At 42.4% G+C, this 27,990-nt stretch overlaps 1 protein-coding gene across 4 annotated transcripts in view; it reads right to left on the minus strand.

Moving 5' to 3' along the window:
* DCLK1 (doublecortin like kinase 1) overlaps nt 1-27,990 on the minus strand; it is a 374,298-nt gene that overhangs the window by 23,597 nt on the left and 322,711 nt on the right. For all 4 annotated transcript variants that reach the window (XM_053563609.1, XM_053563611.1, XM_053563610.1 and 1 more), the window contains 5 exons: nt 23,957-24,103; nt 12,003-12,136; nt 10,102-10,179; nt 9,655-9,751; nt 6,387-6,467 (listed from right to left, as the gene is read on the minus strand). In XM_053563609.1, the coding sequence (XP_053419584.1) occupies nt 6,387-6,467; nt 9,655-9,751; nt 10,102-10,179; nt 12,003-12,136; nt 23,957-24,103 (537 nt within the window). The remainder of the gene's footprint in view (nt 1-6,386; nt 6,468-9,654; nt 9,752-10,101; nt 10,180-12,002; nt 12,137-23,956; nt 24,104-27,990) is intronic.

A 27,990-nucleotide genomic window follows, 5' to 3' on the forward strand; every position in this document is an offset into this window, starting at 1 on the left:
TCAGTTCTTGAGCTAAGAGCTTGCTTTCTTTCCTCCTCACGATGGACGTCCTTATTTCCCTGTCCCTGTCCTAATCTCCTGTCAAGGCTCCTAGCAACTCTTTCAGAAACTGGGACCTGGAGGTTAAGACTCCAGCTTTAAATTCTAGTGAAGGTTTGAGCTTCTCCTGGGTTATCCGTTCACCGTGAAGCAACGCAGGTGGTGAGACAACCCTCACGCATTGTCAGGGGTGCGCTTGACTCCATAAATCTTAAAACGTGTCAAGACTTTCCCCTAGTGAAACAAGGTGTCTCAGCTAGGGTAGGTAAAACACGCTTTCCCCCTCCCCCGGCAACGAAAACGTCTGCAGCATTTTGATATAAATTTCGAAGGCTTTCAGAATAATTGGATTAAAAGACATAAACAACTGGCTTCACAGGGATCTGATCTCTACCTGAGCCAAACAGATTGATGATGGAGATTTAGCTAACCTGCTATCATGCATCAACAAAATAAATAGGGCCATTAAAAAACACACGTTTTTATATATACATCTTTATCGCCGTTATTCAGAGTAGATTATGTGCCAAAAACGTGCTATGAATTTTCTAAACGTGACAAGCCTGGCAGTATTTTACAAATAGTTATAGTATTATTACCATACGTTCCGGTTGGGGAGTAGTTTCTGAAGTTTGACACAGGCTGGTTGTGGTTTGAGGTTAGCAGTTTTTGATTTAGAAATTCCCATCCACCACTTGGCAGAGCATTGAAACTGACAAGAGCAAAATTAGTTTGCAAAATGGAAAATGAACCCTCAGCACTGTGTGTAAGAGACCTCACGGCCCCTTCTCCCTGCCCCCAGGGCTTTCTGGGGCAGGGCTCTGGGAAGGCTTGTGGGGGCTGGAAGGTGAAGTCACTGGGGAAATTGCCTGCCTTCCTCCATGAAACCGTTCTGGGGGTAAAGCTTTAGGAAAATCCTCCTCCCCTTGGGGATTTTTGCTTTTAAACCATGGATCTAGTTTTCAATCTATTTATTGCCAGATTCTCTTATTAGTAATTGTAAATTTATGAGCAGCATGGCGATCTCGAGCAGTTTACTACCAGAGGATGCTCGTTTAGTTTTAAGCCCTTCCAAACTCATTAGAGCGCTTTTCAATAGCAGTTCCATTTTACGTCCCATTGTTCTGTCCTTGGTTCTCGCTAACCATTCCCAGCTGCGCAGCACCCCAGCGCCTTCAGCCCTCTTCAAAACAGTCTCATGAATGTCTACAATTCACACCACACTCGGGGAGAAAAGGTGAAGTAAATTAAGATTGACCTTGGAGCAAGAAGCTGGTAAGATGCCCACACGGAAAGTGAAATTCCGCAACATCATTTATAATTTATGAATATATATTAGTGATTTTATATATCATTACAGTGTCCTTGGGCCTGACCAAATGTCTAACAAACTCTACCAGTACAGTACAATGACCGTGGACATATTTCTGTGTGGGTAGGGCTGATTTTTACCAGTCAGTGTGAAATATCCTGGGAGATTATCCAAACTCTTAATTTTTCTTCTCTCTCATATTCTTTTTTCGTTTTTGAATCACTTGGCTTGGCAGGATCTTTTCAAAAGTGTAGACAGGTGGGATAAAGGAGGTCAGACAAAACGTAAAGGTCGTGAAGAAAGTCTTAAATTGCCTCAATAATTATGCTTGCCTTCTTTAAACCAGTCTTTTCCGCCAGGACAAAGGTTCTCAAACTTGGTCTCACAATATAATCATCTGGGAGCTTTTAAAAGTCCTGATTTCCAGATGCTAGTGCAGACCAATTAAATCAGAATCTCTGGGGGCAAAATCCCAGGCCTCAGCTCCTGTGCTAGACACGCATGCCAGCCTCTGTTGAGCCTCAGTTTCTCATTAGTAAAATGAAAATCATTTGAGATAAAACATGGGTTAAAATGGTAGCATCCTGGAATACTAGGAGAGTAACATGGGGTAAGGGAGCTCAATATTTTGAAGATAAAAATGCAACGATAGGGCAGCGCCTGTGGCTCAAAGGAATAGGGCGCGGCCCCATATGCCGGAGGTGGCGGGTTCAAACCCAGCCCCGGCCAAAAACTGCAAAAAAAAAAAAAAAATGCAACGATAGCAATATATGTTTGAAATATTATAATAATAATTTGATCCTAATTACAACTAAGAAATCTTTTTTGAAGTGTCAATTCAGTTTAAGAACTTATCACTAACCTACCTTGTCTATCAAGAAAGTGTCATTTCAGGGGAAACTGGCTCAAACCTCTCCCAGATTTTAGAACGATCAATTTATATATCATGGCCTATTCTATTTTCTTTCTTTTTTCTTTTCCCCCCTCCCCTCTCCTCCCCTCTCCTCCTCTTCTCTTCTCTTCTTTCTTGTTTCTTTTTTGAGATGGGGTCTCACTTTGTTGCCCAGGTTGGAGGCCAGTGGCATGATCACAGCTCACTGTAACCTCAAACTCCTGGTCTCCAGGGATCCTCCCATCTCAGCCTCCCAAGTTCTGGGAACTACAAATGCATGCCACTAGGCCTGGCTAATTTTTTCTTAAATCATTACATTTATAGAAACAGGGCCTTGCTGTTTCCCAGTCTGGTTTCAAACTCCTGTCCTCAAGCAATCCTCTCACCGTATCCTCACAAAGCGACATTCTTCTCATAGGTGCACCTAAGTTGTATTTCTCCATTATACGCGTAATAAAGTAAACAAATGCAGCTGGGACAATTTCACAACTACATTAAAGGAAGTGGCTGTGATAGTGGAGAAGGCCTCAGGGCTGGTGAGGCATCACCGACAGGGTTATTTTTTATCATTTTTTGAGGGTGAGTCTTTCCTCCTTAATCAAGCTTCTCATATGCCAACATTAATGACAATGAACATTTCGTTGGGACACAGCTATAGATGATACAAGTTCTGCTCAGACTCAAATTCACCAAATGTTTATTACGTACCTATGAGGCATTAGGACTTATGAGCATCCCCTAAGGCCCTTTGATTATATGATCCTCTCTCCAGCCTCATAGCAAGCAGAGAGAGCAAGCTTATTTTCTCTGTTTCACCAATTGGGAAACAGGTTCCAAGGAGAGAAATGACTTGCCCAAGGCCATCCATGCAGGTGAGTGACCTTCCAGGAACCGGCCTTCCTCTCCTAGACACGGGGCTGCCTCCTGACCCTGCCTTTGTACATGTGGCTCCGTGGCCTCTTCCAGCCACAGGACAGAGGGCAGGGATGCAGAGGAGCATTGTATGAAAAATAAACGCGGGCTTAGAGGCAGCTCCTGGAGCGAGGTTAAAACAGATGACTTCTGTGACTAGATTTTTTTAATTTTTATTCTACTGCCCTTATGCTCTTCTCCCTTTCCTAAGAGATTGCCTTTCCAACTCCCAGTGTGCTGGGTGAAAAGGTCATTGTCTTAGCAATAGAGAAAATGAGAACTAATGAGCACACAGGAAGAGCTTTTTTGATGACTTCCTTAGGGTCTGCGTAATTATTATTACTTCTCTCCCCCTTAGGTAGCATCCTTCATGGTGAGCAGATATAATTTGATTGCCAAATGCAGCACGTCGCGTTAAATGGACGTCCTTTTCAGTTCCTAGTTTATTTATTTCGATTGCTTGGTTGTTCATTGGTTGTGCTCAGAGACTGTAATGCAGACTGTACCTGAGTTGGAAAAACTTACTTCTCTTATATATTATTTTGACACAAAGAAAATAATCAGTTTTATGACTTAGTGACTATACAAAGAATATTTCAAAAGTGAAGCAATCACTCGATGCATTGAGTTTTAAAAGGTTTTTGCTGGAACCAATATTTTTCTTTTCCTTTAGGATGTGAAGTCTTTTTGAATTATAGAAAGGATATTTTCTTAGTTTTGAATCTCCTAGATGATTACTTAAATGCTATCCTGGCTTTTAGGAAATGTTTTAAGGAAATCCGAGAGAGAAAACTAAAGTGACAGCAAAAGTCCAAGTTCCAGGGAACCTAATTATCAGCAAAGTGGGACCATGTGTAAAAATGTACACAAAGCTTGCTGAGAAGGCAGAAAGTTAGTGCTGAGACCTGTGTGTTGCCCTAGGAAAATAAGCAACACAGTTTTTCACAGGTAACAGCAGAAGGCTTCTTCATTTTGCTTCTTCCCTGCAGTTGAGTTGAGATGTGCCTTAGAATCAGGGAAAGGGATTCTCACAATTCTCCTCTTTGTGAATGCTTACTCACATTCACAAAGTCATCTTCTAGCAAACACCCATGTTCCATGGGAGCCACTGTGCTGGACATCTCCCTCCCCATCTTCCTGGGACTGAGCTCTGTATCTCCTTTTCTGGGAAGCCTTCATGACACCCCCCACCCACAGAGGCAGGCTCGAGGAGCCATCTGGTTGTATCAGACATTGCTCTTTGGAGAGACAGGGCTGGTGGGCAGTGGTCCCCTAATGAAAATATATTTAGAAATAAAAAATGGTGACTTGCCACCTTCGAATCTTTCTTTCCTCTCTGGTCTTTCTAAACCCACATTTCAAATTCAGATACTCTATTTTCTGTTGTTGGGTCACCCTGTGTCCAGTGTTTCCGGGACTATCCTGCAACTTGACTATTTGTGGACCACTGGCTTTTCATGAGCTCATGTAGATCAGACAGAGCCAGCTGCTGCTACCAAGACAGCCCGCAGCTGACCTGTGCCTCCTCCACCCTGCACACGTGAGGGAAGGCACTGAGACCGGGGCAAGGTCCTCTCGCAAGTTGTTCCCTTGTATTAACAATCATTAGAATGACAACACTGTAATGCTGTGCCTCTTACCAAAGGAAGAAAGGGAGGGTAGATAACAGGGTGGTGCACAGGACTTTAAAGCATCTGGGCTTGGAGTGAGGAGACTTTGCTGAAAATTCTGACTTGGGTGTAAACTTGGCTACTTTGGACAAATCACCACCTATAGCCTCAATCTCCTCATCTGTAAAATGGGTAAGAATACACTGCCTATCTTGTAGGCTTGTCATTAAGCTCAAAAGAGATGTTTCCTAATCTTTCCTGCTTCACAGAAAAGCATATGTTTTGTTTAGCACCGTGGGAAAAACACAAAGGTAGCTGAGCATGGGGGTGGCCACTCCCGGAGGCAGCTGTCCTGCCCTACTATCCCGGGGCTGAAGGGATTGGCACACCTGTATAAACTCCACCATGTGAAAAGACTTAAAATCAACCTTTGCTGCATATCTCTACATGCTCACATTCCTATCTATTCTTCTGTCACGTATCTAGAACCTCCCACACAAATGTGAAGAACCACATTCAGACACGGAAAGTGCTAGAATCTAGACCCATGGCCATCATGTGGCAGAACATGAACAAGATCCCAAGCTCTGGTCACCTCCATGTTGACTGTGCTTTCAATGACACTGTGTCCTCAATAATTAGTTATTTTTAAAAATAACTACTTGCCCACTCACCAAGGTGACAATTCAGAGAAATGAAACGTTTTGTTGTCTGCAACACAGGCCAGATCACTTAGCATAGCAGGAAGGCTGGAACAACTTACATCAATGAACTAAAATTTTATGACTGTCCCATTTCCATGTATGTGTTTGCATCTACATCCAAATCTAAATCTGTCTTCTATTCTGGCAGAAAGAACCATTAAATCTAGCTAGGGAGCTTCCACATCTATCCACGGCATTTACAAAGTAACTAGGTTATAAAGTTGTAAGGTTGTTGTAAGTTAATGTATGTCCAGTGCTGGCAGTCCCTAGAAGTTAAGCTTCTGTGAATATTAACTCTCGTAAGTATTAACTCCATGAGCATTAGCTAATTTTTATTATCAATTATAAAAAATCTTATCCATCGGTTGTAGAGAGATATAGGGTTAACAATTAATGACTCTGCTCTGGAGAAATACCATTAGACCACAGAAGCAGCATCTGGGATCTTTGAGGAATGCAGACCCTCCCAGCTACTGCAATAGAATCTGCATTTTAACAAAATCTCCAACCCTGTGAGCACATTTGGGTGTAAGCAGGGCTCCACTGGAGCACTCAAGAGTGTGTGCAGAAACTCGTATGTCACTTGTACTTTTGGTGGTGGAAAGAACACTAAAGCAGGACAGACTCAGAAAATCTGCTGTGTCTTATTCATGACTATTCAGCTCTAATCTGGAGCAGAGAAGGCAGGCTGTGGGCTGGCGGGTGATCAGAAGGCTGCCCCGTCAGAATCAGACGACACTTCAGATGCCCTCATGGAACAAGTCTAAGGTCCTGCCACTGTCTTGGCACATTTGGAGAGGAGGAACGGACCCAAACACACTACTTTTAAAGGAGGCAACAGCATTAAAAAAAAGTCTGCAGATGATTTTTAAAAGAAGCATTAGCAGTGACTCTGGAGAAGGGAGACAGTCACTTACGTTCACCCAGGGATGCTCAAGGACCTGCACGGCAGAGAATCGCTGATCCACATCAACCAACAGCATCATGGTGATGAGCTCCTGCGAAGGGAATGTCAGGTCCCATTAGCAAACTTTTAAGGTGAAAAGCTGGGCGTGGGGCGGCACCTGTGGCTCAAAGGAGTAGGGCGCCAGCCCCGTATGCCAGAGGTGGCGAGTTCAAACCCAGCTCCAGCCAAAAACTGAAAAGCTGGGCGTGTATGATGCAGGAGTTCCCTCTTAGTGTGGAGAGGTATTTGTAAAAGCACTGAGTCTTAAATATATCAATTTCACTTACCTGCAGCTTCCTGAAAAACACCTTCCCAAGTTAAGGAAAGGTGAACGTTTGGAATTACAAATATATAGCTTGTGGTTGATGGGAAAATTAAATCAATATTAAAATTGATGTCATAAAATGTTTCTGGTATAAAATAAACTAATTATACAAGTTAAGGAATTAATCTTCCTTCCTTTGTCTAGGATTGTGCACTTTTAAGACAGATTTACCATTAGTTTCACATAGAACTCAAATTTTTAAAACACTTCAGTTAAATTTTCACTTTGTCGGCTGAAAGTAAAAAGTGTTTTCTTCTAATGTCAAGACAGTCTATTTGAAAGAAAGGAATGAGGAGAGACGTAGAATTACCAATAGCTAGTTGGTAAAATAGAGAAAATTATCCTGTAGTAGCCAAAGAATTCTAAGGAAATGTGTTAAAACTGCTTCAAAATTTTCCAGACTAATTAATACAGAGAAAATAGAACTATTAAGAGGTAAATTACTTGGTGAGCCTGAAATTAATGAAACTTTTCCATGAGCTCACATTGAATTGGACTTAGAAGGCGCTGCTTTGGTCTCTGTGATGAGTTTGTCATGCCTCTGTCCACTTTGATCAGAAGTCCCCATGTAACAAAAAGGTTAGATGGTATTATTAAGTTCCCAGGCGTTAGTATCAGTTGGGATGGGAATGATTTATTTTCACTGGTGTACAGCGTCCAATCCAGCTTTCTTCATTCACTCTCTCACTTGGACTGGGCCTTACTAAAGCAACTCCTCTGATGGCCCTGGTGGGGCTGTGCAGGTGAAGAACATGATCCTCTCTGCCCTCAGGTCAAAAAGTGACAACACTGACAGCTAGGCGGGGCCCTGAAGCACCTGCTCCCTGATAAAAACACCGCTACCTTCGTCCCTGCAGTTGTATCTGTCGCCCTGGCTAGAGTGCCGTGGCAGCATAGCTCAATCTCTCAGGCTCAAGAGATCCTCCTGCCTCAGCCTCCCAAGTAGCAGGGATTACAGGGCTTGACAGGATGCCCAGCTAGTTTTTCTGTTTTTAGTGGAGACGAGGTCTCACCCGTGCTCAGGCTGGTCTTGAACTCCGGAGCTCAAGCGATCCACCCGCCTTGGCCTCCCAGCCCCTGCCACCTTGTCCCTTTCCTTTCCTGAGTCCAGGGGCAGACTCCTGGGTCAATGAAGAAAATAAGAGACCTGTGCCCCGTATACCTGATTTTCCATGCAAAGTGCTCAAATCTCAGGGGTCTGGTTTGAAACGGAATTCACACGTGGGACATGGCAGGAGAGAAGACAGGCACAAGATGATTTCTCAGCATCACATTGTTGAGAGTTTGGGTCAGTGCTCGAAGACGTAATACAAATTTAAACTACAGCAATTAAAAGGTTTTCCTGGGCGGCGCCTGTGGCTGAAGGAGTAGGGCACCAGCCCCATATGCCGGAGGTGGTGGGTTCAAATCCAGCCCCGGCCAAAAAAAAAAAAAAAAGGTTTTCCTTTTTTCCCCTCAAGGTCAACAAAGGCAAGGTTTGAATAATTTTCTTAGAGGTTGTTCTATTATGATTATTTTTTTAAGGTGGTAAAATATACACAAAATGTGCCCGTTCAAACCACAGTGCAGCGACATGTGGTACATTGGCACTTTTGTGTGATCGTCACCAGGATCCACCCTGGAGGCTGAGCTCTTAGTGTAGCATAATAAAAGCCATATGACCTATCTCCCCGGGTCTCCAAATCCTTCTGTCCTTCAAAGTTCACCTTCAATCACAACTTCCCCGTAAAGTCCATCTTGACCATTTCAACCTACTTTGAAGTTCAGCTTTCTTCTCTTTGATTGATGAATTGATTCACTCATTGATCTATTTATTCACTCGTGGATATATATTGAGCAGCAGTTTTTTTTTGTTTTTTTTTTTTTTATTTTTGGCCGGGGCTGGGCTTGAACCCGCCACCTCCGGCATATGGGACCGGCGCCCTACCCGTTGAGCCATAGGCGCCGCCCGAGCAGCAATTTTTGTACTACTCACAATTTAGGCACTGGTGATGCAGCAGGGAACAAAATAGACAAAAATCCTTGCCTTCACAGAGTTTGCACTCCAGTGGGGAGAGACTGGAAATAAACTATATAAATAAGACCTACCCACATAGCTAAGGTTATCTATTTCTCTATAGAGAGGTAGGTATATATAAGCAGGTAGGTGGATGGTATATGAAATGGACAGAAGGATGTTAAGTGTCACAGAGAAAAATAAAGCAGAAAGGAAGACAAGACAAGCCCAGGAAGGTTTACGGGCTGCACTGGGAACAGGATGGCCTGGGGAAGGTTTCACTGAGAAGTCAAGTGCTGAGAGAGGTTAGGCGATAACCACACAGAAATCTGAGGTCACCTCACGCTCAGCAAAGGCAGGGGCACAGTGAGACACAGTAGTGTCACTGGAGTGCCAACAGGGCAAGGGAAACCAGTGAGGTGGAAAAGCATTTGGTAAGTACTTGTTGGGATGGCTACGAACAGATGACTGTGGAAACTTAGAAAATCTAGTCATGACAACTGGAATGTGTCCAGAAATCATATTGATGATGGTATTTGGCTCTTTTTTTTGTTTGTTTTTGAGACAAAGTATCACACTGTCACCCCGTCTAGAGTGCCATGGCATCATAACTCAATCTCTCAGGCTCAAGAGATCCTCTTGCCTCAGCCTCCCAAGTAGCAGGGATTACAGGGCTTGACATGATGCCCAGCCAGTTTTTCTATTTTTAGTGAGACGAGGTCTCGCCCGTGCTCAGGCTGGTCTTGAACTCCTGAGCTCAAGCGATCCACCGGCCTTGGCCTCCGAGAGTGCTGGGATTACAGGCGTGAGCCCCCGCCTGCCCAGCCTGTCATTGGACTTTTTGCACATGAGATTCGGAATCACTAACTCTGCTAAGTTACACGAGATATGTGGGAAAGGAAGGCACTGAAAACCTACCTTTGCAGAATCAGAAACATTATCCCAATACGGAGAAGGAAAGTCCACTTGCCCCATCAAAATCTGGTCAAAAAGCACCTCCTGGTCATCACCACTTCTGTTTAGGTGAAAAATGACAACAAGGAAGACATAGTGCTGAGATGCCCAGTCAGCACTGCGGCCCTTCCTTCCCCCACATGCGTAAAACGTGTGTTTTTAAGCAATCGAAAACGTCAATATGGAACCGTTTTGGTAAATTAAGAAGGAATGAGTTCTTAAACTATACGAGGAAGATTTATGAAAGGCATATAAATTAGCATGCACAACATGTAAAAAAATAACAAGGCTCGCAAGTTCTTCTTATATTCTCTTTCCGTTTCTGGCTCCTTTGTGCAAGAAGGGCAAATGGATCATTCAGAGAATAGAGAAATGCTTTGTGGGTGCTGAACGAAAGATTGCTGCCCATACCCACGGAATGGAGGGAAACCGCACAGCAGGATGTAAGTGATTACGCCGGCTGCCCAGATGTCCACCTTGAGGCCGTATCTGGAAAAATAAGGGATGTTACAGTTAGCAAAGTCAGGCCAGGACAAATCATGGGGCATGGTAAAATCAAAGACTCTTCTATTCCAAACCCCAAATAAAACCAACCCCCACTCCCGACCCCCAATGACAAACAGTAAAACTAAAGCCCACTGGCGATAGAGTTCCAGGAAAGAACAAAAAAATAAATAAGGACTTTTTTTTTTTTTTTTGCAGTTTTTGGCCGGGTTTGAACCCACCACCCCTGGTATATGGGGCCAGCGGCCTACTCCTTTGAGCCACAGGCACCACCCATAAATAAGGATTTTTAAAAAGACTAAGGCACATGAACAAAAATCAAACTGCCTGGGCTCATATGCAAAAATATCAGTTAGTCAAGGGTTTCAGCAAAAAGGTTTCGTATTTGAGATAGGGAAGGACCCTTCAGACTCTCTAACTGCTCTATTTTAGGAATAATAATGATTTAATTCTCCAACTGATAAAGCATTGGGCCTTTGACTACATTGTTTTATTCTGTTTGCCCAACAATTCTGCCGGTTGGACAGGACAAGCACTGCCTACCTATTTTATAGAAGAGAACACTGGTGTTCAGAGGGACAAGTAATTTTGCTCAGGATCACACAGTCATTCAGTGGCAGGCAGAACTGGGCTCCAACTGATGTCTTCCGGAGCCCCTCAAGTCCTCTTTCTGCCCCCTCACCACTTCCTCCAGCACCTGTCACAGGACGTCTCAGTAGGACACGTGGCGGTGCTGACGCAGCACCGTCTGAGGGAGGGTAGGCAGGGCTCCCAACATGGGCTCCCAGCTCACTCTCACTGCCTCACGTCTATTCTCATCTGTTCTGTATTCCTGTCCTTGTGATCTATGGCACCAAAAAAAAAAAAAAAAAAAATCTCTCTCTACAGAGTTGCAGAGATAGTGTCACTTAGATCCCCAGGTATGGGCTGAAACTGCTAGTGAGAAACGAACTTAGGGCTGCCTCCCCTGGCCACCCTACCCTCCTATTCCTTCTGCTTCCAGACAGCACCGCAGAGCCCCACCTGTGGCTATTGGTAAGAAACAGGCCTTTACTGAAAGAGCCTTTGACTCAGGCTAACCTGAGTTCAAATCTTGACTCAGCCACTAACTAGTCATGCACTGCCAGGGTACGTAACCTGACAGTCTTAGTTTATTCAAGTGCAAAATGGGAATAGTACCATCTACTGGAAGAAAGAAGTGAGTAAACGAGTTTAAGGCCTGGCATACAGCAGGTCCTTAGCGGTGAATAGGCTACCCTGCCTTCTCCCTACTTCCTAGGATGGAGATCTTCATTTATCTGATTCTGCACACAAACCCCAGCAAATTCCCAGGAGCCTTCTGATGTCTAAGGGTGTTTGCATCCCACAGAAAATCAATGGGTCCCCAAGAGGCCAAAAGGAGCCTGGGACTGGAGGAGGAAGGCGGCTGGCGGAAGTAACCCCAGTAGACTGCAATCATGACACCCTGGTGTCTGTTTCTTTTATCTCCAAATGCAAGTTAATTACCGGCGTTGTGTGTTTCTCTGTTAGTCTGAACACTTTTTACTCTGAAGTTAATAACTTCTGTTCTATCTTTAATAAAGCCCAAATGGAAGTCTTAAATGAGATTGCAGTCATTGGCAACCTGCTTGGGAAAACACAGAAGATGGCTCCCGCTGTAAGAGTTAAAAAATAAAATTTAAAAAGGTGGGAAAGAAACCTAATAGCTAATTCTATGTTGATGGGACAGAGCAGGGCCATTTTTCTTGTTCTTGAAGCAGTCGAGTTCTTTCGCAAGCATTTTACTTAACCCCGAGAGAAGCACTTACCCAGTCTCGGCAATGATTTCGGGAGCCACGTATGTGGGGGTGCCACAGACTGTGTACAGGGGTCCGTCTACAATGGTGGCCAGTCCGAAGTCACCCAGCTTCAGAGATTTGCTGCCATCCTGGTGCTCATACACCTAAAGTTAAAAATCACAACTGCCTGAAAATCAAGGGCTCATAAGCTTTTTCTTAAGAAATGAGGGAAACTGGTTTAATTTTAAGATATAGAAAGTAAAAAAAATCAGGCAACTATGCAAAGATATACATAAAAATATCTTTCTCTGGATTACTATGAAATTGGAAACACGGTGAACACCTTACCAAATGGAGATGCTGTACATAAGTTACAGTACCTTCCTATAATGAGATGCTACATGATCATTAAAAATGGTGATGTGGGTCTATATTTATTGAAATGTATTATGTTTGGGAATGTGGATAGCCGTTTTCTGATTGCTGGCGTAAAAATGTCCATCAGAGAAAAAAATTATGTGTAAGGAAAAAATCTGAAAGAACATAGTGCTGATGTGTTTGCTCTGGCTGGTAGACTTATAGGAGGTTTCTTTTTCTTTTTTTTTTTTTAACCTTTTCCTTATCTACATTTGATGTTTATTACAATTAAAACTGATTTGATTGCATAATAAAATGAGGTATATGAAGTCTCCACTGCAGTGTCTCTAATGTATGAAAATAATTACTTCTTCAACCCAATATACAAGCAGCTTTAAAAATACAGTTCTTTCGTAACTGAACGACAACCCAAAAACCCTACACACATATTAAAATGCTTTATTTTCAGCGACCTACATTTCCAGCAGGATCTATTTGAATTTTTTAAATGAATAATTCAAAGGAGTATTGACAGTTCTTTTCACCTGTGGCAGTCTGCAAAGATTTATCAGGTGAAGAGGCAACGTTCTGTCCAGGTGTCCTTACTAAAAGGCAGTAAAAATCTCTAGCCTTTCACCCAACAAATCAGGAAAAAGATGCACGTGACTCTAGGCAAGTATTTATCCTCCTTGCATTCTAGCCATGCTCAAAACAAATGGGTTTGCTCTAAAAAGTATCCCAAAGAACTTCTATTTCAAAGATGAAAGGACGTTCACAATTCTAATTCAGTATCCTCTGTAAGAATCACGAGGATACAGAAAAGAAAACCCAGTAAAAGGCTAGTATTTCCAGCAAGGGCAATCTTCAGGAGATGTCTCAGGAAACGGTGAAGTGTTCCGCATACATCAAAAGACTTCATCTAGCAAGTTCCGGCTTGCGTGTTCTCCTGTTATCGCTCCACGATTGCTCGCTACTTGTTGCCCCAGTTTGAACCTCTTGCACAGCAAGGCACATCTCCACCCATCAGGCATGCCCCCACCACTCACATGCCTTGTCTGCCTTCCTCTGGAAAAAGTAGATTGACTTTGCATTTCACTGCAGCATAAAGTACAGATGTTTGGTCAGCTAAGCTGAAATATCAGCAATGATCATTTGGATCCAACTGTTTTGGCACAGGTGGGCAGTGAGATCTTCCCTTCTGGAGAAACTGTGTCTTTTCTGGGCAGAAAACATTCCCTTACGTCTTCTCTGGAGACGTAATCTAATTGCCAAGAGCTCTCAATCATGATTAAGTTTGGGCCACCCTTGGGCAAGTATCCAATAACTTGGGGAATCACCTGCACCTGGGTTGCTTGGGCAAAGACCACGTTGTGTCCCTCACAAATGTGGCTTTGACTGGTTGTCATCTGGGATGGACAATTTCTTCCCTAACTAATGCAACAGCTGTCCAGCCCTCGTCATTGTCAACAAGTTTGTTAGAAACTTGGAGGCATCACAGCTGCACGATACAATACTGTCCCTGGCCTCAATGTTCTCAGGCAAAAGAAATTCCTAAACTGTAGTCCTGGCATGTCAGCCATTCTGCTCATTCAAAAGACAAGCAAATGATTTTCATAAAAAGAAATCCGAGATGCAAACATCAAGTACATCGTCTCATTTATTTCCAAGGCAGAACAGAATTGTTTACTTCCTTAATTCCACGTTGTTACCAATAACCTTTTTAAATTGCAAAATAATCTCTTGCTTTGATGTTCTGCTAGGTCCAGACATCCCTAGTGTATGCTTTGTGGGGTGATGCCGATTTTGATTTATTCAACACCAGTTATGCAGGAATTTTATAGCTTTTTTCTAAACATAATCTCTATCACCTAATAGTTATTCAAAAAGTTTGACAAAACAGATGTTGGCGGATCAAGTCATAATTCTCATTTCAATATTGAATATGACCATGTAATTCTTTTACATGTAACAAAAATTTTATTTATGAGCATCTCCATTTTAGTGGGAATTCCATCTAACAGATAGCCAGATACCAATTCTACTTGATAGAGAGGATCAATAAGTCCAGTGTTTCAATAACTAAGGAAAAAAGCACTAAACATTCTAACTAAAGAAAATCAGTACCTAAAAATTTCTTCCAAACTTCAAAATCATTTAAATAAAATACATAGGATCTACGTCTCTATCTATGTATTTTTTTTTTTTTTGAGACAGAGTTTTACTCTGTCACCCTGGGTAGAGTGCTGAGGTGTCATAGCTCACAGCAACCTCAAAGTCTTGAGCTCAAACCATCCCCCTGCCTTAGCCTCTCGAGTAATTGGGACTATTACTTTTCTATTTTTAGTAGAGATGGGGGTCTCACTCTTGCTCAGGCTAGTCTTGAACTCCTGAATGCAAGCATTTCACCAGCCTCGGCCTCCCAGAGAACTAGGATTACAGGTACCCTGTTTCCCCGAAAATAAGACAGTGTTTACATGTAACAAAAATTTTATTTATGAGCATCTCCATTTTAGTGGGAATTCCATTTAACAGATAGCCAGATACCAATTCTACTTGATATAGAGGAAAAATAAGTCCAATGTTTCAATAACTGAGGAAAAAAGCACTAAACATTCTAACTAAAGAAAATCAGTACCTAAAATTTTTTTTTTGTTACATGTAAAATAAGACAGTGTCTTATTTTAAGGTGTGCTCCCAAAGATGTGCTAGGTCTTATTTTCAGGGGACGTCTTATCTTTCCTGTAAGTAGGTCTTATTTTCGGAGGATGTCTTATTTTCGGGGAAACAGGGTATGAGCCACTGTGCCCGGCAGAATCCATATTTTAATATTCTTTTTATTTCTCTTTACAATGTACAATGCCCCCTTTTTCTGCTTTGAAAGCCTTATAGTAGAATTCATGAACATAAAGAGTTTCAAGTGGTGTTCAGGATAGACAAGAAGAGCTTAGGGACAAAAGCCTATTCCATGTAATTGAAAACACATCTAGACACAAGTACATCAGAAATGCTTCAACAAAATGTTTTTGCAGATGAATAAATGTCCAAGATTCTAGTTTGGAATTCTGTTTAACTTACTGTCAGGCAAGGCAGTAAACAAAGCTACTTTGGGTTTTTCTGTCGAGGTTTTGGGAGAAGGATGGAGAGAAATATATTCCGGTGTTTCTTCTCTGCAGTGAGAGAGTCCCTTTCCCAAGAGATGAGGAACCGCTTTACAATCGGAGCTCCCCACTCAGGCCCTGCTGCAGCGCCAGCTGAGCTCCGCTCACCCTTATCTTTTACCAGGGGCCTGCGTCAGGGTTACTGTCAAATGAAATTAAAACTTTGTTCCAAATCACAGATTGCTAATTATATCCGTTTAAAGCATGCACATACACACGTTTGCGTGCACAAACACACAAACACACACAGATCCTCCCAAGACCACCTCCGGAAAGTATTTTTCCAAATGGCAGCTATGCACTAAATTTTTAATCAAAAGTTAGAAATCAGGCTCGGTGCCTGTAGCTCAGGGGCTAGGGCGCCAGCCACATACACTGGAGCTGGCGGATTTGAATCCAGCCCGGGCCTGCCAAACAACGACAACTACAACCAAAAGAAATAGCCAGGCATTGTGGCAGGCGCCTGTAGTTCCAGCTACTTGGGAGGCTGAGGCAAGAGAATTGCTTAAAGCCCAAGAGTTTGAGGTTGCTGTGAGCTGTGACATCATGGCACTCTACCCAGGGCGACATAGTGAGACTCTGTCTCAAAATAAATAAATAAATAAATAAAAGTTAGAAATCAGAGAGGCTTCTAACAGCTTCATGTTTAAAATGCCGAATCCTTGACTTCTGCCACTTTCCGATCCACGCTGACTTTGTTCCCCAGCATTTCTCCTCATTCTGAGTGTCTTTCAGAAGGGACATTAGCAGGCTGCAAGCACAGCCAGGACCAGCAACTGGAGTTCTGGTGTAAGAAGAACCTTTTGCAGTTGGGTGCGGTGGCTCACGCCTGTAATCCCAGGACTCTGGGAGGCAGAGGTGGGTGAATTGCTTGAGCTCAGGAGTTCAAGGCCAGCCCGAGCAAGAGCAAGATCCCATCTCTACTAAAAATAGAGAAAACTAGCCGGGCATTGTGGTGGGCACCTGTAGTCCCCCAGCTACTCAGGAGGCTGAGGAAGGAGGGTCACTTGAGCCTGAGTTTGAGTTTCCTGTGAGCTATGATGCCATGGCATTCTAGCATGGAAGACAGAGTGAGACTCTGTCTCAAAAAAAAATAAAAAATAAAAAATAAAAATAACCTTTTGCTATAAGTATTTTAAAGCCTCTATAAAACATCACCCACACGTGAAGTGGGAGTCAAGGAGTATTCACAACATGAGATATAATTTAATGTTCATCCCAAACCCTTTAAATACTATAGATGTTCCCTCACATTTTAAACACCGAGGGGCTATTAAAGAGACGGGGATTAGTGCAAATTACCTAGTATGTAGTGCTTTCACTGTTTTAACTAAGCAATAAAACTGTGTAATTGTACAACACTAATTGAATGCAGCTACACATAATTGTGGGCTGCCATATGTATCCTATTACCATAAAGACTGTCAGTATTTTGTAAGCTACTCTTGTGATCATTGCAGATGGCTACAGTCAGAGAAGTTGTTCTCTAGGGTTTATTATAAGGCTATAAAGACATCCCATGATTTGACAGACTAAATGTGTTAAATGGCAACAATTATGAAAAAGGTTCCAATTAAAAGCTGAAGTCACATCCTACCAGGAATAGATAGAGTGAAAGGTCAGGCAGTAGATTTGGGGGGCACACTGGTATTTTATACAGGATTTTTCTTTTCCACAGAAGGGTTTTGTTTTTATTTCTTTTTCATTTATTCGGGGTTTTACACTAGCTGCAACTGGCTGAACTGTGGATGTTCGGGCATAGGCTTCACTTTCCTTGGATGGGAAACTGAGAACATTTGGAAAAGTTATTTGAAAAAATAAAACAGTTAATATATAGTCATAAAATCCAGCCGGTGGCCATAAAATAATATGAAAATTCACAGATAACCTGAATCCAGTCAAATGGTTTCTGAGATTCCCATAATGCAGCACTAAAAGCTGACTAAAGGACCAGATGTGTTGGAACAAACGTTTAATACACATTGCTATCAATTCAAGGATAACCCTGTTGAAATGTAAGCTAATGAATCATTAGTAACCACTAAAATAGTTTTCACAAAGGCACTCAGTAGGCACTCAAAATTATTTCACCAAACAGAATTAAACAAAAGTGGCATAAGAAAAGGTCAATTTACTTTTTTAGCATGTATGGGATCCCTTTAAAAAGACACTGACGGGTGGCGCCTGTGGCTCAAAGGGGTAGGGCACCGGCCCCATATGCCAGAGATGGTGGGTTCAAACCCAGCCCTGGCCCAAAACTGCAAAAAAAAAAAAAAAAAAAAGACACTGATTATCCTCCAAGTCACAGTATGTGCCCTTTATGATGTTTTCTAGGATTAAATTCGAATCTTTCACCTCTAAGAAGTGAAATATAACAACATTTAAGCAGGGAATTATTTTGTAAAATACACTTTAGGGCTCACATACTTTTGAATTAGATCTCCTGGACAGAAAATAAACTCTCATAAAAAGAAAACCCATTTTATACCCACATGTAAAATATTTATGCAGTCAGAAGTTAAAATAAATAACAATGAAAGTGGCACAGAAGTCAGAAAGGAGGAAGTCAGAAGAGAGGTGACAATATAAAAGGAAAAAATAAAATTGCTTTTCAAGGTATCATAATGGAGATATCTGGAAAGATAGAGAAGTGAACGGAAACTCCAGGAAACCTGATTCTCACCCTCAATTTAAAATAGTCATAAAAAGGAGTCCTATACAGCGGCAGTGAGACAGACAAAACACCACACATTCCGGGTTTTGTTACAAATTATACAACCTAGGATTTTGCCAAAGCTGTGGGAACTCAATGTCATCACAATTTTAAAAAATGGTATTACACTTCTGTCACGCAATTCTTATCCAATATGTCACCGGAGAAAAACAGGAAAGACAGATCATTTTAGAGGAGAAGGAACTAAACTCACCCATAATCTTGACCCCGAGAAATATTAGTGTTCAATAAACGGCAGTGGTAGTTAGTAGTTGAGTATTACGTATTTACTGCCCTTAATAATGTTTGGGGAAAATGCATGTCTTCTGTTTTCCCTCAACTTTCATAGAAATTCAGAAAGCAGAATTTTGTTTCTAAACAACCACAAAAAAAGGATCATTCAATGACTACAAGCTATCTGTAGTAAAGGCCAGATGATTTTCAAACAAATGAAATTGTGGGGAAGTTTTTTTTCCCTGATGTTAATTTTCCATCTCTTGCTCCTTAATGTCTTTTCTTTCAGTTGTACATCATCATGCTCAAAAAGTCCTCCCATCTCCCACATGCCAGCTTTTCTTGCATTTGGCAAGAGCTCCAGGTGGCCTGTCCCTTCTCTGGGCTAACCTCAGGTCCTAGATGGCCCATGATCGGCTTCTTACCATAAAGGGTAATGTGGTATGAACCAGGCTGAGGATGCTCTTGCTGGCAACACTCTTTCAGGGATAGAAGTCTAAGGGCACAGTGATATTTTTGGTAACTGTATCACAAATTAATAGGCTTTTATAGGTCAGTGAATAGACTTTTGACCTGAAGTGAGGACAAGTTTTTCCATTACCATTTTTCTACACTCATCAAAAACAAAGCTATACCAAAATCACTTAGTGCACAGGGATTTATGTTTTTATGTCTTGTTAAATTTTATGCTATGAAATTTGAGCCCAAGGTATTTTTAGATCTCAGTCCTGTCCTGTGGTATAATACATCTTCATTTCAAGTCCTGGTAATGTTGATCAGGGCAGGGCCGGTGACAGACTCATGCAAGATCACTGGCTCCCTTGCTCTGGGTAGCCCCCGATCCATTAGGCAACACACTCTGGCGGCTCAATTTCATAGGACAGGGGACTGACTACCGATCTGACCATGACCTCTGCACACAGACTTGCCTTGTCTACTGATGTAGTTAGCTATCCTCTGACAAAATGGGTTTATTTTGGGATTAAGAGTCATGAGATCAAGGTAGAAGGAAATCTGTTATTTTATGAGTGTGGTGTTAGCTTGAATGGGAAGCTAGGAAGAGCTGGGGCCAAACCTACACTCATCACTTGGGGTGAGCAAGAATAGCCATTGCCAGGTATAATCCACTGAGCGAAAATGAGGATTGTGAGCTGCACATGTCGCTTTGATTGGCAACTAGAAGCAGCTACAGACACTTAGAAAGTTTCTAAAAAAAAAAAAAATTCCAACCAAGAGAGACAGTTTCTCTGAGAAACTATTTCTCCCAGAAAGTACTGGGGTGTTTGGGAGGAAAAGGTTTTTGAACATCGACTTTTACATGGGAAGAAAATTACTGTGTTTATTTCTGGACTCTAAGAAAAACTAATGATTTAAGCTATATGTTTGCCAATAAGGACTTTAATTTTCATAAGGAAGTGGCATCTGTGCACACGATTTTTAAAATACCCGCCAAGTTCTCCGGAACAAACACAAGCAGCTACTGACAGTTTTTGCGGCCAAGGATACAATCTTGCCATCTAGTGGTGAGTCATGGGAACTGAAAGCATGATTAGAAGTTTGTTTTTTTCTTTTTTTTTTATTCTTGGGGATTCATTGAGGGTACAATAAGCCAGGTTACACTGATTGCAATTGTTAGGTAAAGTCCCTCTTGCAATCATGTCTTGCCCCCATAAAGTGTGACACACACCAAGGCCCCACCCCACTCCCTCCGTCCCTCTTTCTGCTCCCCCCCATAACCTTAATTGTCATTAATTGTCCTCATATCAAAATTGAGTACATAGGATTCATGCTTCTCCATTCTTGTGATGCTTTACTAAGAATAATGTCTTCCACTTCCATCCAGGTTAATACGAAGGATGTAAAGTCTCCATTTTTTTAATGGCTGAATAGTATTCCATGGTATACATATACCACAGAAAAGTTCCTTTAGTCATAAACTATCACAACACACATATACACAAATACACATAAACAAATGCATACATAACAATCTTGTGCAATCTGGGGAAGGATTGTGCTTTCTTTCCCCGCTAGCAGAGGTTTATACTGAGGCCCCCGTGAGTCCTCCATGTAATAGATGAATTGGGAGATGTCTTAGGCTTATCTGGAGGGCTCTGTCCTCTAGTCCATGAACAAGGACCACTCAGTCACTTTCTCATCCACTCTGACATCCACCTGTCCATATGATTATTAAGCACTAACAAGTAAAGCAACAAGAACCACACAAAATCATGGGGACGATCAACTTGGGGGAAAAAAACTTAGCAGTCATGTAACGATAAACTTATAATAAGTATTTTTCATTGGGTCAGTTCCCAATTTTCACCTAAAATGGAACTGGAAGGATCACTTTGAGTTAAATATATTTTCTCATTAAAATACTTCAATCAAATCATTTATATGATCCATGAAGCTCCTGAAGCTATATTTTTATGTTGTTCCACAAGAATTAAAAATAAAAATGCTAAAAGTTCCATGTGCACAATTTTCCTTCATAAAAAAAATCTGTAACTGAATCAGATTTATATGTTTTCTTATTAAAGAAACATTTTGCCAGTTATTTGCCAATATTAATCATTTAACTAGCAAAAATCTTGTTAGCAGTCTGACGCTTTAGAAGGGTTTCTAGAGCTAACAAAATAGTGAAGCAAAGTGCATCATGAGGGGTTTTTATTTTGTAAGATTCCCTGAGGTCAGCATGTGGGCTCAAAAGCTTTACATTAATCCTATTATAACATTTTCTGAAGACAGTCTTGTGCTGTGCATTTTGCCACAAGGTAGTAAATCCATGTATAGGTGAATAGTAAAATTTTTAAAGTAATGTCAAAAAAAGGTAAAAAATGATTTTCACTACATATAATGTTATTGTTGAGCAGTTTTATCTTCAGGGATAATTTTACATTTTTATAAATAAAAGGGGACTAAAAAGGAACTAATAGTTATGTATTGTTTTTTTATCTTGTTAAAATCCTCCTTCAGGAAGGCTTAAAGGAGTTAAGTCTCTTGTTCAAGGTCATAAGACACTAGTGGAGGCATGAACTACTTGGCTTTGAACTTCTGCCCATCTGACTATAAATCCTGAGTGTGTGAAGGTGCACCTCTCTCACCTTCCCACAGAAAGCTCAAGGGCATGTGAAATGAACAGAGGGCTCATGCATAATTAGCGATGTCATCTGAATTTTGCTAAACTTATCCTATTCTTCTAACTATTTTATCTTATAATAGATTTATCCCTGCAAAATTCACCAACCCTCACCCCTATAATAATCAATCACTATAATAGACACTAGAATGTCTTTAGTTTTTAAAAGATATGTTAAAACCATATGACGAATGGCTACCATGGTTTCTCTAATAAGAAAGTAAAAAGGAAGATTTTTTTTCTTCTTGGGTAAAGTTAAGTATGTTCTAATGAGCACAATACTTAAAAATCGTCCTCCAAATTGGAATGTTAGTAAAAGCACACCGCTGCACCATCATTCAGGGCATCTACAGAAACAGGGCACACATGCGAGAAGCATGTGAACAAAGGGCGCACAAAACCCAACTGTGAAGGGAAATGAAATCTTTAGTTTTCAGTCCCTGAAGTTTTAGAGCTTAGAGAAGTTTTTAAACAAAGGCCCAGTTGTAAGTCTGTTCCCATGGGACAGGCCTACATAATTCGGTACACAGAAAAAATGAATGCAGATGAAAGAAGATTGCTGCAGTCCATGGAGGCAGCTATGCAGAAGAGAATGTTTAGGCTACTGCGAACATGTGGAATTTGAGGTGCAATTAAGTCCGGGCTCTGCCATTTGACCTCGGCTGCCTTTATTAGCCGGTAGCTACAAGATTACCATCATAATTGCAATGAACTAATGTGCACACATTCATCTGCTCAGTGCCGACCTTCCCTGCTGGAATGTCAGCTCCAGGAAGGCATGTGTCACTCTGGTTCCCTGGCGCGTAGCAAGCCCTGAGTTCACCTCTCCCTAATTCGGAGTTTACTGCAGTCTAGGGGTTAGAGGTTGGGCTTTAGAATTGGGCAGAAGTAGATTGAGATCTTGGCTCTCCTACTTACGAGCTGTTACAACCTTGGGCCGGTCATGTAACGTCAAAGTCCCCAGTTTTCTTCCCCGGGAATGAGACGGTAATAGAGCTTACTCCACGCGGCTGTTGTGAGGACTGAGTGAGATAATGACTGACAAGCCCTTAGCACAGGGCAGAGCACGTAGATGGTTCTTTATAACCGCAGATCTTTTTAGCTTTTATGCGTGGAGAGGGAGTTGGGTTGCTCACCTGCTTTTCGACTTGAGTGTGTGTGCAGATCATCTGGGGGACCTGGCTGTAATGCGGATTTCTGCACACTGTCACCAGCCACCAGATGCTGATCTGCTAGGGCTGCATCCAGGCCCAGAAAGCTGCTTTTTTTTTTATTTTAACAGGCATCCGGGAGTAATTGTGATGCAGGGAGTCCTTGGACCACCCTTGGAGAAAACTGCTTTAGAAAGAGGACCTTCAATTCCCCATTCTTGAAGAGATGAGCAAACTAAGCGGGCTTAAACGTCATATGATGCTCAAGTGTGCACCATGAATGTAAAAGACAAACTAGCATGTGGGGGGTTGGGGGTATTTCAAATATTTCATTAAAATTCCAGCCTGAAGAGCCAGCAGAATTTCTGTTACTCCCACATTTACAGGTGGCAGTTCCCCAGGCCTGGTCCCCCACCTCCTCCCTCCTTTCCATACTGTTCCCTCAGTAACTGGGCAAGGAAAGGACCCTCATTTGCTTGTGTGGAGAACTCTAAATATTTCTCCAGGAATAGAGAGTTCACAGAAAGCAAGCCAAATCTCCATAAAGTGGAGTGAGGAATGTCTCTGTTTTCAGAGGTGAGTCTTCTTCATGATTCTTTTCATGCTAAGGGGCTGGTGTTTTTAAAACCCATTATGGTTTGTTTCTCTTAAGTTTTAGATCATATTATTGAGGTGCCAAGTTGAGAGACGAAGAAAAATATCTAACAGGGCTTCCTTTTATACCTAGTAAAATCTTTTCAACATAAAAGTGCTGAAATTGGCTGGAAATGAGCCTTTAAGGTAAAAAAAAAAAAATTTAAGAAAAAAGAAAATGGCCAGGTGTGGTGGTGCACTCTGGGAGGCAGAGGCTGGTGGGTTGCTTGAGCTCAGGAGTTGGAGACCAGCCTGAGCAAGCGTGAGACCCAGTCTCTACTAAAAATACAAAAACTAGCCAGGCATGGTGGCTTGGTACTGTAGTTCCAGCTATTAGGGAGGCTGAGGCAGGAGGATTGTTTCAGCCTAAGAGTTTGAGGTTGCTGTCTAAAAGAAAGAAAAGAGTGGGTGGCGCCTGTGGCTCAAAGGGTTAGGGTGCTGGCTCCCTATGCCAGAGGTGGTGGGTTCAAACTCAGCCCTGGCCAAAAACTGCAAAAAAAAAAAAAAAGAAAAAGAAAGGAGAAGAAGAAAAAGATATTCCCATATCTCTTGGGGGTGCCTGGAGATCATCTGCCCCAATGGGGACTCCCTCTTACCAGCAGGTTCTCTGGCTTGATGTCACGGTGGACTATGTTCAGGCTGTGCAGGTATTTGATGGCACTGGCCAGGTTGTACAGCATCCCACTGGCGTCTCGTTCGGTGTATTTGTTAGTGGAAGTGATGGCATCAAAGAGGTCTCCTCCCTGAGAACAGAAGAGTGAGCAGATCAGCACATTAACAGATGGGCCACCGGGCCACCTGCAGAGGCCACTGACAGACAGACAGGAAATGAGGAGTGGACCAGGGGCTCCAGGTTGCAAAGAGTTTTCCCCGTGCTTCCCTCTCAAAGGCCCAAAGTCTTTAATGGTGACATCTCTCCCCACTGCAAAAAGCCTACAGAGCAATGTTTCCTGCAGAGCTCAGAGGAAGGAGTGGGATGAGGACACATGAGGCACGTGGCCGCTCCCACAGCCCCCAGCCAGCAAAGAGGAGGTGGAGCTGCGTCTCCAGGGAAGAGGCCTGTGACACGTGGGTACAGGAGGCACGTGCCACCTGCCTTGTGCCAACTGCCAGCTGAAGTTCAAATTCATAATCCCAAACCTCCCACCACGAGAACAGGTAATACCGGGAGGTGCGCACTTAACAAAATGTTCTGCTGCTCCCTGAAATTATTAAGACACACACAGACACACACACGCACACATGCGTGCAGCCCCTTCTGCTCTGGATATAGCTCTCCTGGAGTAGGTGTACTATTTTCTTTTTCAAGACTGCACTTCTTTGCAGGGAACAGAAGAAAGGACCAGAAACCGCCATTCCAAAGATAAGAGAAAAGAAGAGAGAGGGAGCGTGGAGAAGGTTCGAAGAAAGTGTTCTGTGACGGGGGCTCTTCTCAGCTTTTCAGCTTTGGGTCCCCTTGTTCCTTGCTAGCATATTGCCATTGGGTGAAACAGAATGATTTTAGGTTCCAATCTCAGTCCCATTTATTGGAAACCCTTTCAGAGAATTCAGAGAACATCTGCCTCATTTTCGCCTACAGGGCACCCAAACAGCTGAGCACAGTGACCAGCTGTGAGCCTTTGTTACCCGATGTGCTGAAATATGGCCAAGGCATAATATGGCCCTTGCAGGTTTTCGAATGTGACCCCCAGGCCTGGACCCTCTGCAATCTCTACTCTGGAGATTTCTCCATTCTGAAGATTTCTCTCACTGGTATTAAAGGCTCAGCAGTTCTCAAACTAAGCACAGACATTTTTTTCCTTTCAAAATGAACACTTTGTCTCTCAACTTCCTGTCCCTCTTGGAGGCAAGGCTGCTACACACAGGTGTCCAGGGTGTCTCTGCGCTGCTCGAGGAGGCGGCACAACTGCTGGGCTGTGTGTGAACAGCACCCCTGGAGTTATGCAGAACAGGCATGGCTGTACACTGGGGACCCTGCAAAGATGCCATGATTGTCCCCGTAACCTGGCCTCCAGGCATCCTATAACCTCCTTTCTTCTTCCTCAACAAGGCAGCCAACAAGTCCTACGGGTCCTTCCTGTGGGACATTTCTCACACCCAGCGTCGGGGCCACCCACTGCGCCTTCTGAGCCAGTGTCCCTGCCACACTGCGCCTGGATTGTTGTGGTGTGGCCTCACAGCCGTCCTGCTTCCTTCTCAGGCTCTTTGTGCAAAGCATCCCGCACGCCGACTGTTACCTTCCCACGCACTGCGTCACAGCTTCCTTCTCCTCTTTGAGAATCACCGATCCTGTTCCCTGGCCTTCATTCCTCCTTGTTCAATTTCATCTCCTGCCACTAATCAGGACGGTTACCTTTATGCTCAGGGAAGGGCATGTCTTCCCCGGTCACTAATACCGGCCAAGTTCACTGTGCTCCATACCTGTCCTCAGAGCCCCGCTCCCTGGAGTGTCCCCTCCATTCCCCTTTACCTGTCTAGCACCTGTTGACATCTCAGGGCCCGGAGGCAGGGCCACCTGCTCCCGGAGGCCTGACTTCTGCAGACACAGAAAAGGTCTGTCTGTGCATACTTTGGGCAGGCAGAAGTTGAAAGGCCTGTTCCTAATAATTAGGAAATTCCACTCTCAAGAGCTGCTACATCACTGTTTTCCAGAACCCAGGACTGGTAGCTTCAGGCACTCCCTGGCTCACCGCTAGGCACTCAGGATTTGAGAAACACAGCCTCATCTAAATTTCTCAGGGGTTATGGGAGCCTTTTGAGTGTAGCCTAGAGTCGCTTTCACTTCCTGGGAAGCTTCCAGACCTAGTCTCAGTGTACTTCTGGGTCTAACTAAATCCAAGGGCACAATCTAGTGGCACAGGTCAGTTTCAGTCCTGGGCCACACGAACCCTCTCTGACCTTAGGGCACCTTGGTGACACAGGGAGAATCCTCAAAGGCTGCTAAGTATAATCAGCACCTTACTGTAGTCACCTAAGCATGACGGACAATCAGACAAAGATTTCCCACAAAACGTGTTCTGAACACTTGAGACTTTACCATCTTTAACTTAGCCTCAGCTCTCCAAAAATCAGCGAATCAATAATAACAGGGGACTCATCGATTTCAGAAACACACAGAGGGGCAATAGGAATGGTTTGAAGTTGTTGGTCTAAAAATCGAGGCTAGGGTGGTGCCTGTGGCTCAGTGGGTAGGGCGCTGGCCCCATATACGGAGGGTGGCAGGTTCAAACCTAGCCCCAGCCAAACTGCAACCAAAAAATAGCCGGGCATTGTGGCGGGCGCCTATAATCCCAGCTACTTGGGAGGCTGAGGCAAGAGAATCGCATAAGCCCAAGAGTTTGAGGTTGCTGTGAGCTATGATGCCATAGCACTCTACCAAGGGCAACATAGTGAGACTCTGTCTCAAAAAATAAACAAATAAATAAAATAAAAATCGATGCTGTTGTAAAAATACTACCCTTTGTGCTAGAGAAAATGTAATTTACCATATTGGTAGAAAGGTAACTTGATAATGAAGTACCAATATGGAAATATTCTGGATAATTAAAGTTGACCTTTCTTTGTTGGAATAATAGTTTAACATTTTTACCTCCCTCAGCCTCAAACATGACAATAACCTTGTGTTACTGCTAACAAACCCCCATTTTCCAAAAGAAACAAGTCCCATTAGATGTGAAAGGTCCTTAGGTAATACAGAGGGTAAAAAAGAGGCTTCACCTATACATATAAATGACCACTAAATACAAAAGAAAAATGCCAACATATCCCAAGAAAAGCAACTCTGAAAAATGAAAGCTCAAAGGCCTTAGAAAGAAATGTTTTTTCTACATCATAACAGATTCATTTATTAAATTCTTTCCTTGTCTTAAATCTTTAAAAAAGAAAATCCCACATGGCCTCTGGATGGCCAAGGTCTCCCTGAGGGTACATATAGTTGCTGCAGAACTAATTTACAACACTTTACAACTAAAGTAGAAATTACTTACACCTTCAGTCAGCATAGCATAACATAGTATAAAAGCTTAAGGAAAAAATGACTTTGTGAAAACTAAACGTCCCATTTTATGAAACTTCTAGTTCCTGAAAATTTCAGAATGTGTGGAAGTTGAAAATGTAAAATACCTTTCATTTACATTTAACCATTATCGATACCCGGCTATTTCTATATTCTCTGTCTTCATAGAACAAAAAGGTAATTTTTTGTACCAGGATGAGACATTTACTAAAAGGCAGCAGACTATTCACATTATTAGTAAGACAATGTTATTTTTCTCTTATATTGATGGCTAAAAGCTTGTTTTTACAAAATGGTTGATATCTTTAGATGTAATTCATGAAAAAGTGGCCAATTCTCTATTCCAACAACAATAAAAACAAAGGTCACCATACACAGGAAAAATTAACAAACTTACATTTTATATTTTTTATGTTTTTTATATTTATACGTCAACATAGAGAAATATTACGCAAATATTTCATAAAATTTTGTAATGACTATTTTGTAAGTAAAGGTAAATATAGCTACAATTTCCATTTTCCCTATGTACAGTGACCTTTGGGACACCCTGTATAAGGAGGTACTATTAGTATTCTCATTTTACATCCGTGGAAACTAAGGCACAGAGAGGTA

This window comes from Nycticebus coucang, chromosome 15 (genome assembly GCF_027406575.1).
Source record: "Nycticebus coucang isolate mNycCou1 chromosome 15, mNycCou1.pri, whole genome shotgun sequence".
In the NCBI taxonomy this organism is placed as follows: domain Eukaryota; kingdom Metazoa; phylum Chordata; class Mammalia; order Primates; family Lorisidae; genus Nycticebus; species Nycticebus coucang.